This window comes from Trichomycterus rosablanca, chromosome 1 (genome assembly GCF_030014385.1).
Source record: "Trichomycterus rosablanca isolate fTriRos1 chromosome 1, fTriRos1.hap1, whole genome shotgun sequence".
Taxonomy (NCBI): domain Eukaryota; kingdom Metazoa; phylum Chordata; class Actinopteri; order Siluriformes; family Trichomycteridae; genus Trichomycterus; species Trichomycterus rosablanca.
In genome coordinates, this window is record NC_085988.1 from 47,158,526 (window position 1) to 47,176,288 (window position 17,763).

The following is a 17,763-nucleotide window of genomic DNA, read 5'->3' on the forward strand; positions in this document are numbered from 1 at the left end:
TCCTCAGCAAGGCAGTTGTCATCTTGGAGGCTGTGTTTGGGGTCGTTATCCTGTTGGAAAACTGCCATGAGGCCCAGTTTTCGAAGGGAGGGGATCATGCTGTGTTTCAGAATGTCACAGTACATGTTGGAATTCATGTTTCCCTCAATGAACTGCAGCTCCCCAGTGCCACCAACACTCATGCAGCCCAAGACCATGATGCTACCACCACCATGCTTGACTATAGGCAAGATACAGTTGTCTTGGTACTTCTCACCAGGGCGCCGCCACACATGCTGGACACCATCTGAGCCAAACAAGTTTATCTTGGTCTCGTCAGACCACAGGGCATTCCAGTAATCCATGTTCTTGGACTGCTTGTCTTCAGCAAACTGTTTGCGGGCTTTCTTGTGCGTCAGCTTCCTTCTGGGATGACGACCATGCAGACTGAGTTGATGCAGTGTGCGGCGTATGGTCTGAGCACTGACAGGCTGACCTCCCACGTCTTCAACCTCTGCAGCAATGCTGGCAGCACTCATGTGTCTATTTTTTAAAGCCAACCTCTGGATATGACGCCGAACACGTGGACTCAACTTCTTTGGTCGACCCTGGCGAAGCCTGTTCCGAGTGGAACCTGTCCTGGAAAACCGCTGTATGACCTTGGCCACCATGCTGTAGCTCAGTTTCAGGGTGTTAGCAATCTTCTTATAGCCCAGGCCATCTTTGTGGAGAGCAACAATTCTATTTTTCACATCCTCAGAGAGTTCTTTGCCATGAGGTGCCATGTTGAATATCCAGTGGCCAGTATGAGAGAATTGTACCCAAAACACCAAATTTAACAGCCCTGTTCCCCATTTACACCTGGGACCTTGACACATGACACCAGGGAGGGACAACGACACATTTGGGCACAATTTGGACATGTTCACTGTGGGGTGTACTCACTTATGTTGCCAGCTATTTAGACATTAATGGCTGTGTGTTGAGTTATTTTCAGAAGACAGTAAATCTACACTGCTATACAAGCTGTACACTGACTACTCTAAGTTATATCCAAGTTTCATGTCTATAGTGTTGTCCCATGAAAAGATATAATGAAATATTTGCAGAAATGTGAGGGGTGTACTCACTTTTGTGATACACTGTATATACAGTGTATCACAAAAGTGAGTACACCCCTCACATTTCTGCAGATATTTAAGTATATCTTTTCATGGGACAACACTGACAAAATGAAAATTTGACACAATGAAAAGTAGTCTGTGTGCAGCTTATATAACAGTGTAAATTTATTCTTCCCTCAAAATAACTCAAAATACAGCCATTAATGTCTAAACCACCGGCAACAAAAGTGAGTACACCCCTAAGAGACTACACCCCTAAATGTCCAAATTGAGCACTGCTTGTCATTTTCCCTCCAAAATGTCATGTGATTTGTTAGTGTTACTAGGTCTCAGGTGTGCATAGGGAGCAGGTGTGTTCAATTTAGTAGTACAGCTCTCACACTCTCTCATACTGGTCACTGAAAGTTCCAACATGGCACCTCATGGCAAAGAACTCTCTGAGGATCTTAAAAGACGAATTGTTGCGCTACATGAAGATGGCCAAGGCTACAAGAAGATTGCCAACACCCTGAAACTGAGCTGCAGCACAGTGGCCAAGATCATCCAGCGTTTTAAAAGAGCAGGGTCCACTCAGAACAGACCTCGCGTTGGTCGTCCAAAGAAGCTGAGTGCACTTGCTCAGCGTCACATCCAACTGCTGTCTTTGAAAGATAGGTGCAGGAGTGCTGTCAGCATTGCTGCAGAGATTGAAAAGGTGGGGGGTCAGCCTGTCAGTGCTCAGACCATACGCCGCACACTACATCAAATTGGTCTGCATGGCTGTCACCCCAGAAGGAAGCCTCTTCTGAAGTCTCTACACAAGAAAGCCCGCAAACAGTTTGCTGAAGACATGTCAACAAAGGACATGGATTACTGGAACCATGTCCTATGGTCTGATGAGACCAAGATTAATTTGTTTGGTTCAGATGGTCTCAAGCATGTGTGGTGGCAATCAGGTGAGAAGTACAAAGATAAGTGTGTCATGCCTACAGTCAAGCATGGTGGTGGGAATGCCATGGTCTGGGGCTGCATGAGTGCAGCAGGTGTTAGGGAGTTACATTTCATTGAGGGACACATGAACTCCAATATGTACTGTGAAATACTGAAGCAGAGCATGATCCCCTCCCTCCGGAAACTGGGTCGCAGGGCAGTGTTCCAGCATGATAATGACCCCAAACACACCTCTAAGACGACCATTGCTTTATTGAAGAGGCTGAGGGTAAAGGTGATGGACTGGCCAAGCATGTCTCCAGACCTAAACCCAATAGAACATCTTTGGGGCATCCTCAAGCGGAAGGTGGAGGAGCGCAAAGTCTCGAATATCCGCCAGCTCCGTGATGTCGTCATGGAGTAGTGGAAAAGCATTCCAGTGGCAACCTGTGAAGCTCTGGTAAACTCCATGCCCAGGAGAGTTAAGGCAGTTCTGGGAAATAATGGTGGCCACACAAAATATTGACACTTCAGGAACTTTCACTAAGGGGTGTACTCACTTTTGTTGCCGGTGGTTTAGACATTAATGGCTGTATATTGAGTTATTTTGAGGGAAGAATAAATTTACACTGTTATATAAGCTGCACACAGACTACTTTTCATTGTGTCAAAGTGTCATTTTGTCAGTGTTGTCCCATGAAAAGATATACTTAAATATCTGCAGAAATGTGAGGGGTGTACTCACTTTTGTGATACACTGTATATATATATATATATACAGTATATATATATATAATTTTTTGTTCTCCCTTTTTTCTCCCAACTTTAGCGTATCCAATTACCCAATTGCATTATGCTTCTTCTCTACTGATGCTGATCCTCACCCTGATTGAGGAGAGCAAGACTGACACACGCCCCCTCCGACACGTGTGCAGTAGCCGACTTATCTTTTCACCTGCACCAGGCGAGTTCATATGTGGATCAGCTGTGTGCATTGAGAGCCACACTTTCTCAAGGCATTATTACTGTGACTCTGTGCAGGCGCCATCAATCAGCCAGCAACAGCCAACAGCCAATCGTTGTTCATGTAGGTGCCCAGCCCCAGCCGGACAAGGTATCAATATTCTTATTTACCCCTTTTCTCTGTTGCTAAATGGGAAGTCACATTGACCTTTATTGACCTGTTAATTTATATTTTAATGCTACAAATATTAAACTTTTGTACTGGTTTTGGAAGAATCATTTGAGCCAAAGGTTTAATTGTTTAAATAAAGTGTTACTTTGATCGAAATGCACATCTCTCCTCCTCATGTAACATCGAAAATGATTTGGACTACTCAGTGTTTGGGTGGGGAATGCCTTGCCTTCCTTAAGTTTAAGTGTTTTAGCCACACGCACTGAAGAGGTTCAACAGCTGTGTTACTTTTTTCAAGTAAGCCAGAAAGCTTCTATAATGGAGTACCTTGGTGGATGAAAATGATCTCTCCGTTGTCGATCTGGTCTTGGGTGAAACTTTTAATATTGTCATCAGGAGACTCTTTTAGGGCAAGTATTCCATTCGTGATGCTTTGTATGTTGTATAACAATGTATCTGGTGGGGTGTCCAAATCCTCTGTGTTGAGCGCTTTGTTCATAATTTCTGATTCTTCACCCACTAGAAGCTATAGAAGAAAAAAAGAAGAAAAATTAGTATACAAAATATATTAGCTTTGGTGGATAAAAAATGCTCGAAAAGGGGTCAGATTGTTTGTTGTGAGCTGTGTAGCAGCTCGGCATGTGAAGATAAAGTGCGTTGCAAAAAGGGATTGTTCTCTCAGGCCTCGGTGGGCTCTAATGGACCTGTAATGGCTTCAGAGCTGAATGGAACATTAATTGAAAGAGCCAGAGCAGCTTTCCTGAAAGACTTTCTTAAATAGCAGAAGTCAGTAGGGAGAAGAGTGAGACGTGCATTGAAAGGCTTCTATCGATTTATGCTGCCTTGCTAACCTCTGCTGCCTTCATCTAATGCTTTCCATACAAAACCAGGGAGAGTTAGGTGAGAAAAACGTGGCTGGCAAAGAAATTCAGTTCACAAAGCAGGGACACAGTCAAGCAAGAGCACTGATTCCATAAAAATTAAGGGAAGTAATTTTTACACAACATATGCTTATTAATGTGTGGATTTCTTTTTAAATGGCAAGAGTCAAAGTGCAGTATGTTCACCTTGAAAGGCTCCACTAGTCTGTTAATGGCTGGGTAAGGTGGGATTGGGGAATGGGGGTCAATATAATGTTACATTTAGCTCATTTATTCCCTCTAGTGTCATTAAGGAAATTTGCACTGTATAGTATAAAGCCTAAGGTGAATTGCTTATGCTCACCACTTGATGGCAGCAATATTACATTCTGATATCAAGTCCGTCCTTGCAAAATGTGGAGGAAATTGATAATTCATGGCTAATCAATGGCTAAAGTTGATCACAAACTATGTGGTGGAGTTAATTTTAGCTCAAGGCAGGAGAGCTGTGTTTAAAGAACTTAACAATCCATCAATACATCACATTAGTTAGGACTGATTTCATGTCCCTAAGATTAAAATGATTAAGACTTCACACGTTGATCATGCTCTTAAATCCGAATGTGCTGTGTGGTTCTGTTGTCTTTATAAATATGAAGTAAAAGGGAAATTCTTGTCTTACAATGTCAACCATGAATTCGCTCTTCTGGATATGCAAATTAGTTCCTAACAGATGACCATCAACATTTAGTTTTTTCATCACGTCTATGATTGGATGTGTTAACACCAGCAACCATGGACAATGTGCTTAACAATGTACTGAGTTTCGGATGTCTTGGTTCTTTATGAGTAGGGTTGCCATAAAAACACTCATTTGGCAACCCCAAAACTGTATTGCCACTAATACACAGAGAATTTAGTTTTGTTCATGCAACCTCATTTAGAATATGAGAATATGAGACTAAAACACACTGATTGATGATGCAAGCAGAACGTAATTTTCTCTAAAAATCTTCATTGTATAATCCGATATGGAAAACACATAATATCGCACAGTCTGCCTTCAAATTCAGGCACAGTTCTATTGGCATAATGGCACAGTGGGACATGTAATAATCTTGTAAGATATCAAAATCGCAGCCTTTATGCAGTCATATCAGTTTTTGTTGCTTTTGTTTGTTATAATGGTTAGGACATGGAATTCCTGTGTTTATATACAGTACAAACTGTAGTTTTTTATATTTGAGGTTAATTTGAACTTTAGATTAGAAAGCAGTAATATGAAGAGATGTAGTTAAAGCTGGTATTACTGTTACACAGCACAGCTGCTGAAAGAGGTAAAAAAAAAAAAGAGGGGTCATGTCCTTATTCTACTTGCTCATTATGGATGGTAGAGGGGGCACGGAGGTGCAGATGATTGCTATGTTGATTCCTTTTTTTGAAAAGTCGACACCTCGTGTTCGTTAATTTTCTTCAGGTGGGAGGGTTTCTATATTTACATTTTCAGCATTTAGCAGACGCTTTTATCCAAAGTGACTTGTACCGTGACAGCATATTGTCTGAGCAATTGAGGGTTAGGGGCGTTGCGCAAGGGCCCAACAGTGGCAAACTGGCAGTGGTGAGGCTTGAACCAGCGACCTTTCAATTACTAGTCCAGTACCTTAACCCCTAGACTACAACTGCCCTTCTCTCTCTCTCTCTTATATATATTATATATATATATATATATATATATATATAAATCACATTTTCTTCCTCTTAGACTTGCCAGCTATTTTGTCTGGCAAACCTACTTTTATCTGAAATCTGTTATACTGGGTTCATTTTGGTCCACTTTTCTGTTGCCAAGAGACTTATTTCTTTCTAGGAACTCAACAGGTGTTGCACTGAGAAAGGATTACACTAGAGGTGGCATAATGTTCCATTTCCAGAGTGGAGTGTGCCTGTAAATACACTTTATGTGCAGGCTGTGCCAGTTGGTAAGGTTGTGATGCAGCTTGTGCGTTGTCGTTCCCGAGTTGTTCTGAGGGTTCCCTATATTTTCTCCTTTTTTGAGAACTGGGTTGCCGTGGACAACCAGAGAAGCCTGTCATATTGTGACAACCAATTCTTAGTTCTGCACTATCCCTGTTAAATCCACTTTTCACATTGTGGGCTGTGGACGGTTTTGTGTGTTTCTGTTATTTTAGCCACCTTATTCATTTGTGATTATCTACTTTTTGTTAGTAGCTTTTTTAGATCATAGATTATTATATTGTTCATTTTATATGGTAATATACATGCTATACAACTGCTGCTCACTTCCCATATAAATAAAATAGCAAGATTGACTGCACCCATTTTAAAATACATGGAACTGTAGTTGCTCAAACTGCAATTTTATGCTGTATAGAAATGTGTCTAGATGGTCTAATATAACTCAAGAACCACTAAAACAGGCCTGTCATAAATAAGACGCTGCTGGAATGTAATTAAACAAAGAAAATTGATTGTAGTTGTTTGTTGATTTTTTATCAGAGCATGAAATAGAATGCTTTGGAGGCCAGGTTTAAAATGACAGCATAAAAAAGCCACCCAACAGCCATTCAGATTAGCCCAACAGTCAGGTATACGGTAAATGAAACAAGCCCAATGGTCATTTTTAAATCTCCCCAAAATCTGCTTTTGTACTATGAGAAATGTGTAAAGAATTTAACTGATGCACAACATAATACATCTAGTTGCACAGTTTTTTTTCTATTTTTTATTTAAGCATTTTCTCCCATTTTTCTCCCGATTTAGCGTAGTCAATTTGTCTTCCGCTGCTGGGGGATCCCTGATTGCAGTCGAGGTGGGTATATTTCTGCGATCCACGCTCAGCGCTCTGCACAGGTGCCTCTCTATCTGCCAATCAGTGTCCTTACACAACGTTTGAAGACCTCACTCACGTAGTCTGGCCATCCCACCCTAGCAGAACCGCGTCTGCTGCCGGCACTAGCAAATTATACCCGCTAGATGGTGCCCAGCAGACCGGTGGCAACGCAGAGTTTTAAACCGAGGAGTTCAGAGTCTCGGTGCTGGTGTCCTAGCGGACTATAAGTAATATTATTATCACCTTTTTAAAATTAATATCAAACACAAAGCAAATACTGCACTTCAGAAAGTAAACAGACTCCTTTATTAATTGCTTGTGTTGTGGATTTGATTTGTGGATTTGATTTTAAATGGATATAATTGTTATTTTGCCCATTAATCGACACAATCACCCATAATGACAAACATAAAAACATCTCTTATTCACCCTTTATACAATACTTTGTTTAAGCTTCTTTGACAGCGATTGCAGCTGCAAGTTATCTTGTATTTATCTCTACAAGCTTCGAACAGCTGGATTTTCATCTCATTGAAGATTCTCTCAAGCTTCACCAGATTGGACAGGGAGCATTTGTGAACTGCCATTCTTAGGTCTCTCTCCAGATGTCTGGGCTTTAGCTGGGCCACTTAAGGACATTTAGAAACTTGCCCTGAAGCCACTTTAGTGTTGCCTTAGCTGTACTCACAATAAAGTCTGACTTAAATCCACTGTATATAGACCAACCCTGAGTATTTGTTAATTTTTCCTATAGTGGCAACTGTAGTTCTATGTCCTCTGTTTAAAGTAGATTAAATGATGGGAATAAAGTAAGTTAAAAATTGATTACTGGAGCATTTACATTTTTATGTGGATAATTCTGATTACAGTTTCTATACCCAAGATGTGTCATCTAGGCCATACAGATCACGTTACAATAAGTGTTTTAGAGAATCCGGAAACCATATAATAAACACTGAAAGACTGCTTGACATGCTGGATGTGTGTTTGGAGGGATACTTCCTAATAAATACCAGCTGGAGTTTGACTAAGTAGGATTTGGGGCCTGGAGCCAGTGTCACCACTATGTTATTCATTCTGTGCCAGGTCAGACAAGACTGCAGCTTCCTGCTTTAAATCAACACAGCAGAAAAAGACTAATGCAGTGAACAAAGAGAGACAAAGTGAAAGTATAGAGTCTGTGTTTGTGGAAAAAAGATATATTATTATTTCTCATTTTAAGGGGAAAATAAATGTGAAAGATAATTGGCTGGCTGCTTTTGCCACAGCCAAAAATATGAGTTACCAAGGTGATACCACAGGCAAAAAAAAGGAAATCCAATAGTTTCCAGTTGCAAGAGAGTATATACTTTTTAAGTATTTTCCAACTACTATCTGTTGAAAAGCCTCTAAAGAAAAAAACGTTGTGGTTTTGACAGGGCATGTAAAAGAGACACTTAATGCTGTACCTCCAGGCCGGTGTTGCGTTGCAGCTCTGGCTGATGGTCGTTTATGGGAACCACTGTGATGCCAATGGTAACAGAGAGGCTGCGGCGATTAATATCGAATGCAGTGGCATACAAAGTGAGACTGTCCTCTGTAGACTCGGAGTTGTCGTGACGGTAATAGATCAGGTTTTGCTGAACCTGGGCATGACAGAAAAGGCATAAAATGCAATCATTATCATTAAATCAACTCTCATACATGCACACACATGAATGTAGAGGACTGGCATAAAAATACACAAACCAATATGCACACACATGCTGAGCAAATATATTCAGTCAGTCCAATCAGTCCGCACAAACAGTATGCTCGCAGTATGCCAAAACAAGTAAACAGTATACACTGGAGATATTTTACACATGTATTAATGTGCAATAAACTTTTATTAATAGCAGTGCTTTATATGATACATTACATGGAATATTCTCATAAATCCCTAATAGTGTATAGAACAATATTAGTAAAATATGATAATAGCACACTCATACACGCTCATGTAAACCAAATTCGTTGTAAACATTAAATTATTGCAGTCGTTTAATGCTGGTGAGCCGGTATGCTTTTGCCCCAGGCTGCTACCAACCCAGATCAGCACAAGCAGCCTTGAACACTCACTTCTGTGTGCAGATTTAATGGATTCCAGATGATTGCCACCTCAAAAAGGAAACAGCTCAGTATTTTCTCTGATTGCGAGTGTTTGTCTGGCAAGCTTGACGTTTAGAAGAAGCTTTTCTACTTGTTTTGATATTCAGTTCTTTCCTTTTTACTTGATAGCAAGAACTTAAAGCCCAAAATGCCAATAGTAATGTCATAACTCAACATTTACCCAAAAAGTTTATTGAAAATAACACAAACATTTAATGACAAGTTAGTGTGTGTGTGTGTGTGGTGGGGGTGTTGTGGGCTGATAGGTGTAGTAAACAGTATTAAATGGAGGTATTCAGCAGATTACTAAAATAAATGTTATGTACATAAAGTTTTGATGTTGCAACTACCCATTGCAAAAAAGTGTTTAAAATAAATTAAATCAAAGTAATTAAATGCTTTCAAATTTGTCGATCAATGGGACTGCGGTGCAGAAAGTAGATAGTTTCAGCTACCTTGGAGTCAACATCTCAAAAGACCTGTCATGGTCTTGCCACACCACCTCCCTGGCAAAAAAAGGCCCGTCAGTGCCTATATCACCTTAGACGCTTAAGGGACTTCAAACTGCCCTCCAAGGTACTGCGCAACTTCTACACCTGCCCCATTCCTCACAGGAAACATCACAGCCTGGTTTGGAAACAGCACCAAGCAGGATAGGCAGGCTTTCCAGAGGGTGGTGCGTTCCGATGAGTGCATCATCTGAGCTACCAGACCTACAGTCCATCTAGACCAAAAGGTGCTCCAGCCATCCCAATAATGGACTCTTTTCTCTGTTGCGGTCAGGTAAACGATTTCCCTTATTAAAGGCCAAAACAGAGAGGATGAGAAGGAGCTTCTTCCCGCAAGCTATTTGGGCCCTCAACCAGAATAGCGAGTAGGAGCACCCACTTCCAACACAAATACAGACTTGTGGACACATACAGTATATATGTATACACTGATCAGCTATACCATTAAAACCACCTCCTTGTTTCTACACACATTGTCCATTTTATTGGCTTCACTTACTATATAGAAGCACTTTGTAGTTCTACAATAACTGACTGTAGTCCATCTGTTTCTCCGCATGCTTTGTTAGCCCCCTTTCACCCTGTTCTTCAATGGTCAGGACTCTCCCAGGACCACTACAGAGCAGGTATTATTTGGGTGGTGGGTCATTCTCAGCACTGCAGTGACACTGATATGGTGGTGGTGTGTTAGTGTGTGTTGTGCTGGTATGAGTGGATAAGACACAGCAATGCTGATGGAGTTTTTAAACACCTCACTGTCACTGCTGTACTGAGAACAGTCCACCAACCTAAAATATCCAGCCAACAGCGCCCCGTGCGCAGCATCCTGTGACCACTAATGAAGGTCTAGAAGATGACCAACTCAAACAGCAGCAATAGATGAGCAATCGTCTCTGACTTTACATCTACGAGGTGGACCAACTAGGTAGGAGTGCCTAATAGAGTGGACATTAAGTGGACACGATATTTAAAAACTCCAGCAGCGCTGCTGTGTCTGATCCATTCATACCAGCGCAATACACACTAACAGACCACCACCATGTCAGTGTCTCTGCAGTGCTGAGAATGATCCACCACCCAAATAATACCTACTCTGTGGTGGTCCTGACCATTGAAGAACAGGGTGAAAGCAGGTTAAAAAAGCATGCAGAGTAACAGATGGACTACAGTCAGTAACTGTAGAACTTCAAAGTGCTTCTATATGGTAAGTGGAGCTGATAAAATGGACAGTGAGTGTAGACACAAGGAGGTGGTTTTAATGTTATGGCTGATCGGCTGATATATATGTGACAAATAAAACTTTGAGACTTGTTACATTGTTACCATTTGGGAATGGCTCTTTCCTGTTCCAGCAGAACTGAGTCCTTAAAGACATGGTTGGATTAGTGGTTGATGGACACCACTGACCTGCACAGATCCCTGACTTTGTTGAGGATGTCATTGTGTCTATATAAGCAGGACCCAAATTTAATTAGATCTCTTACACTTTACCCACTAATTAAACATGGACCTTCCAGATAATGCCACTACATTGATTGCTGGAGGATGTGTAAGAGGATTTTACAGACACAGTGATCTGACACAGTTCAGTGCTCTGAACAGCTCTTTCTGATCTTAAAACACATTTACACATTAAGTTACTTTTTCTGCTATACTGCATCAGTAACATTTTTGTAGTAAAAGCATTTTAGTGTTTGTATGTTGTAAGTGGTGGTGGTAGAGGGTGACTTGTATAAGCCATCAGAGCTGGCCATATTTAAACACCCTGCCATACACTTGTGCTTTTAAATTTCAGGGACTTATAATTATATTTTTGCTGAGTAACAAACTTGTAACACTGTTGCAGCTCTTGTGTGTTTGTTTTCTGGATCCACACATTATACAGCAGTAAAAAAGAACCACTAGGCCCACATGGACGAATGGAGAAATTCCCAGAGATGTCTGATAATAGGCCTCAGTCATTTAGGGACCATTATTCTCTGGTTTCATCTCTTCGCTGAGCCAGTCTGCATTTTTTTCCTACAATATGGAACTCATTTAGAGCAGGCTGCATTCTGTAGTCTATACCTCCCAGCATAAGAGGGAAAAAAGTAAACACTACAAAGAGTATTTTTTGCAGTTACATCAGAATAATGTCTAGTAATAATGTCTAACATCAAATATTGGCTCATTTATTCATGTGACTTAGTAAGGTGTGGGCATAGATTCAACAAGTCCAAATTATATGATCTGGTGATCATACTATAAGATGTACATGATTTTAATATTAATTGATCAACTCTCACACCCTTTGGATATAGGGATTGTCATCCTATAAGAGATCAGTACCACCAGGAATGTAATCACATAGACGGTCAGATTTATTTTGTATTGATTTGCAATTACTCTTTCATCTTAAAGCACAAATGAACTTAAACCCTGCCAACAACATTCCCCCAACAGCACAACAGTTTGTTTAGTACAAAATGTTCACCCCACTACTATTCATCACTGTCTTGTCTGGTCTAGCAAAGGCACCTTAACAATTAATCAAAACTAAGCCTGGATCAAAGGTTTCCCTTATTTAGACTAATTTCTCGAGCTACACTGATTTCTGTTGAGAAAGGTGTCTTTGACGATCTGATGGTGCACAGAGAGAGCTGTGTGTGAATGCTTAATTGTAGGATTATATGGGCTAGTTTATTTTGGCTTGGGGCAGTAGGGCCGCTCTGTCAGAGTTTCCACTGGTACACGAACAGAAAAGGAGCTGAGGCCAAACCCCAAACTGAAGCGTTAAGAACAGGGTCTACCCTTCTACTACTCAGCACTTAGAGCTTTTCCACCCGAAACTGGTCATATTTCTCTCACTCTTTCCACTAGCGGCCCTTTCTACCACTGCGGTAAGTATCACACAGTAAGCAGCACAGGCGCAGTCTATTCTAATAGGAATCAAAAAGACTTCAGTTTCCAATGAACAGAGACAAGAGTCAAACATAAAGGGACATAAATGAGAAATTGATTCTTTTTTGTCCCCGAAAGACAAAGAACATAGCCTCCCTGCAGTACAAACAACCAGTGTGATCAAAGTTTGGCTCAATGACTATTATTCTGTGAATGGCTTGTAATTAAGAATGTAATAAATGCCATTTTATGCCTGAGTGTTTTCAAATTATAGAACTAATCCTGAAAGAAAACGTACAGATATCAGTGGAACTGAGTAACACACAGCTTTCACTCTGTGTCTTTTTAATAAAACCAGCAAAATTACAATTTTCCCTACCCTTGTGATTAGAATCAGCAAAACCTTTCGAGTAATCAAAACTGAAGAGACACCAATAAGACAGCTCAAAAAGCCAAACATTGAATTTTTACCCATTTTTGCTTGTTACGAGATTTCAGCTGCTCAACAGGCCGAGACAGATCTGGACTGCAGTAGTTGTATAGTTGTATATAGTCTATAGTTGTAGCACATTCAGAATGAGGCCTGCTGAAATAATTATTGACCTTCCAGGAAAAGACATCGACCTGATGGCAGCATGTGTCTCTCTAAAATTCCAATATATGCCTCTGCCTCAATGGTACGTTCACACATATGCAAGTTACCCATGCCATGAGCACTGATAAATACCCATACCATGACAGCTGTTTTGCTAAAATAGTGAAATAGTGCACATAGTTTCCCCTACACTAACTGATTTTTCTCCAGATTCCCTGAATCATTTCACAATATTATGAACAGTAAATGGTGAAGACTAATAAATTGCTTGCAATCTAGCATTGAGAAATGTACTTTTTACTTTTTGAACAAATTGGCAACTGATTGGTAATGCTCTTCCAACCTTTGGTGGATCCAACTTTTATACACAATCATGATTCCCTCACCTGTTACCAATTCACCTGCTCCTTGTGAAATGATGTAACTTGAATATTCTATTAACTTTTCCCAGCTTTTTTGAAGTGTGTTGCAGGCAGCAAGTTTTAAATGTTTCTAATTACAAAATACAGTGATCACTAAAAGCACTGCAAGTCTTTTCTTTCTACTATTGTCAGTAAAATAAAGAATCTGGAGACTTAAAAAATCACAGATTCCACTTTGAACTTCCACTTATGAAATGGGGTTTAAAATACATAATATACCTAAGTATAAAAAAGCAGCTGTAAAAAGTGTTACCCACAAATTGTGGTCTAAACTTCATTTGAAACATAATGCAATACTCAAACACATTTTGCCTAAACTAATAATAAACAAACACATTTCAGTATTTTCTGCATCTTTACAATAGACATAAGTTAATTATTTACAGTTCAGGTTGGAAAGCCATGAATGAACCTTTGCAATAAGGATTACTTCTCTTAAGATTTTTCAATTTAAAAAATCAAAGATTTTACAGATCATAAGATGCTAGAAGGTTATATAAGGTATACAGTAGTGTTCAAAATAATAGCAGTCCAACACCATTAACCTGATAAATCACTGTTTTTAGTAGAAATGCTATTTCTACATAGCAAAAAATTGACTTGAAAGTGTAGTAGAGTAATGAAAACAAAACAAACCCAACAATTAGGACATGCATGCCGCTCATTCTGAGTAATCGAAGCATTGATTGAAAGGGGGTTGTTCAAAATAATAGCAGTGAGGAGTTCAATTGGTGAAGTCATTCATTCTGCAGAAGAATGGGTGTCAATTTTGGCCCTTATTTAATGTAGGAGGGTGGCAAATGTTGCACAGGTTGGTCATAGCACATTTCCTTTTGAAATACTGGGGAAAATGAGTTGTTCCAGACATTGTTCTGATGAACAGCATACTTTGATTAAAAAGTTGATTGTAGAGAGAAAAAACATACAGAGAAGTGCAGCAAATTATAGCCTGCTCAGCTAAAATGATCTCAAATACCTTGAAGTGACAACCAAAACCTGAAAGATACGGAAGGAAGAGTGGAACTACTGTTCAATTGGATCCAAGATTAGCCAAAATAGCAAATACTCAGTCAATGATCACCTCCAGAAAGATCAAGGAACATCTGAAGTTACCAGTGAGTACAGAAGATGATTAAGTGAAGCCAATTAACCAGCAAGAACTCCTTGCAAAGTCCCGTTGTTAAGAAAAAGACGTTTCCTGAATGGGTTAACATTTGCCAAGGAACACATTGACTGGTCCAAAGAGAAATGGCTCAACATTTTGTGGACTGGTGAAAGCAAAATTGTTCTTTTTGGGTCTAGTGGCCGTAGACAGTATGTCAGACGACCCCCAAGCACTGAATTCAAGCCAAAGTACACTGTGAAGACAGTAAAGCATGGTGGTACAAAATGATGATATGGGGATGTTTTTCATACCATGGTGTTACGTCTATTTATCACATACGAGGGATCATGGATCAGTTTAAATATATCAGAATACTTGAGCAGATCATGTTGCCCTATGTCGAAGAAGAAATGTCCTTAAAATGGGTGTTTCAACATGACAGTGACCCAAAAGATCTTGGTTACAGACAAACAAGATTGAGGTAATAGAGTGGCCAGCCCAATCCCCTGACCTCAATCTCATAGAGAACTTGTGGGCTGATATCTGAAACGTGTTTTTTTGAGGCTAAACCCAAAATTGCAGAAGAACTGTGGAATGTAGTCTAATCATCCTGGACTGGAATACCTGTTCAGAGGTGCCAGAAGTTGATCGACTCCATGCAACACAGATCTCGGAAACAATTGTTCTGCCACTAAATATTAGTTCAGTAATTTAAAGTAAAGTGAAACCTCAAACATTTTTTCATGTTATAGATACATTTTTTGAGTTTTTAAAGAAAAATGCTGGCACTGCTATTATTTTGAACAGCCTAATATTCATTTTTCTTAATTTTCTGTAAAGGATTGACACAAACTGACTAAATCTTGTTAATGTTTTGATTTATAATTAAAAGTGTAGTATTTTCAGTGCATTTGCATTTATGGAAATAAAAGTTATTATAATGATTTTGTGCTTTATTCGCTTTTTTAAAATCACTGCTATTTTTTTGAACACCACTGTATAAGGTGCCCTGTTTCATAGAAACACAGAGGGTCTGTTTTTTTCAGAAATAAATACTTGAATGCCATTCCCTGATGACATTATATCAAAACAAATGTAATGCTCGATTTTAAGAAAACTACTAAAACTAAATAAATAAATAAAAATAAATAAAATAAATTAATAAATGAATAAAAAAATAAAACATCTGTCACTCAGGGACCTTACAGAGCATATGAAGATCCCACCCTACACATAGTCTGGCCCCCACCCTGCAGATACGGTGGCCAATTAGTATCTGCTGCAGGCACTGCCAATTATGCCTGCCAGATGGCGCCCAGCCGACTGGTGGCAACGCCGAGTTTCGAACTGATAAAACATATATTTTTAGCAAAAATGCACAATGTGGTGTCATGTCAATTCCACTTATCCAGAGCAACTAACTGAGGTGCTTACCGCAATCATTACATTTCCTTACTGTTGTACCAACACGATTATGATTTGGGGTTGCTTTGCTGCCCTGGATATATTGCAATCATTGAGGAAACAATAAATTTGAAACTATATGAAGTTATTTCTTTATAAACATTCCCCCTAAGTATTTTACCTCTACTACTGCAGAACTCCGTTTATGACTTAGGAGGGTCATAATTAACACACACCCCCTCTGGGTGTGTAGCTAGCTGCTTCGTTTTACCTGCACCAGGCGGGTTCATACGGAGATCTATGTTGAGGACAGTGAGTCAGGCACCAATCTTTATTATCCCGTCTTGGAGCAGGTGCCATCGACCAGCCAATTATTGTCTGTGTAGGCACCTGGATGGCCAATAGCAGAGCTGAGATTCGAATGTTTCGCATGTTTCAGCGCTGTGCTACATGAGCGCCCATAAAAAATGTTTTGAAGGCTGTCGGTAATGATTTATTCCCTAAGACTTAATCAAAATATTATTTGTCTAAACTGACTGTTTGGCTGTTGTGCAAGTCTAATCAGTAGCTGTAAAATATGTTCTACATCTTATTTAATGGAAGAATTCACATAATTTTTAAAGAATGGACTGCAAATAATCAATCATGGCATTCAATAAAGAAGTGACAGGTACAACAGTTTATGTTCAGGCAGATGTGTTTGTCTACTGCTATAACCTGGATGTGTAACCTCTAAAGTAAATACATTGTGCATGGGTTTCAAAACACCAGCTGCCTTTAGTGTTAAAGAATCTCAAGTGTCTGACCACAGAAATATGAATGTACTTACTTGATCCCAGGTGAAAGTGTACAGCTCCTCCTCATTACTGTCCCGACATCTTACATCTCCATGCTCAGGTGTCCCCTCAACGAAGAATTCAATATTAATAGACCTATAGTAAGGGTGTGTGATGTTGAGCACCTCTTCAGAAAGTGTTACAGTTTCTCCTTCGTTCACTGTGAGGTTGACCACCTGGACAGGTATAAGCTCAGGCAAGATGTCCACCTGGACATGAAGGTCCTCCACCGTGGTAAAACCATTACTAATATCAACAGTAAACGTGTCTCGACCTTCTGTTGAACCTGACAAATACAAAACTGTGCCCATATTTATGTCATTTTGTGTGAAAGAGTTGATTAAATCCAGTTGAGGAGCCATTTGGCTTTCTGAGTCATTGGTTAGCTTGACCACATGACCAAGAAGTGGAGATTTTTTAATGGTAAACACCATCTCGGTAGGCAGGATGTCTGCCTGCTCCACCTGAAAAAAGGAGAAAGATAGGTTTTTTAATAAACACATTTTACACAATAAGACATCAGTGACTAAGAAGAAGGTACTGGCATTATGATAGCAGGGTAGATACTGTAGTTTAAGTATAAACCAAGACCCATTATTAAATGCAATTATTAATTATTGAATTGAATTATTTTAATAAAAAAAAAAAAAACACTATATGGCTAGACGTATCTATTCACCCCATCTAATTATTGATTTCTGGCTACCACATATAAAAATATATGATACAAAAAGAAACTATATACTATAAACTACTTTTCCCCTATGCACAAAGTGAGGTTGATAAAGACATGGTATGACAGGTGGTTATGAAGAATCTCGAGTTGCCTGAACAGAGCCCTGCACAGACACAATTCAAAATGTTGTGAAAAGCCTTCCTAGAACAATGAAATAAGGCAATTCCATATTAATACTCATTTAGGAATGAGTTGTCCAACAAGCACATATTCAAGTGTCCACATACTTTTGACCATATTGTTTAAGAATAGAAATTGGAAAAGAAAATAAGAAATGAAAGAAAAATC

The 17,763-nt window shown here is 39.6% G+C and overlaps 1 protein-coding gene across 1 annotated transcript in view; it reads right to left on the reverse strand.

The window, feature by feature from the left end:
• The window catches only part of cspg4 (chondroitin sulfate proteoglycan 4), a 36,700-nt gene that overhangs the window by 7,484 nt on the left and 11,453 nt on the right, over positions 1-17,763 (reverse strand). The window contains exons 4-6 of the mRNA XM_063004370.1: positions 16,733-17,203; positions 8,307-8,483; positions 3,475-3,673 (exon numbers count right to left, since the gene is read on the reverse strand). Of these exons, the coding sequence (XP_062860440.1) occupies positions 3,475-3,673; positions 8,307-8,483; positions 16,733-17,203 (847 nt within the window). The remainder of the gene's footprint in view (positions 1-3,474; positions 3,674-8,306; positions 8,484-16,732; positions 17,204-17,763) is intronic.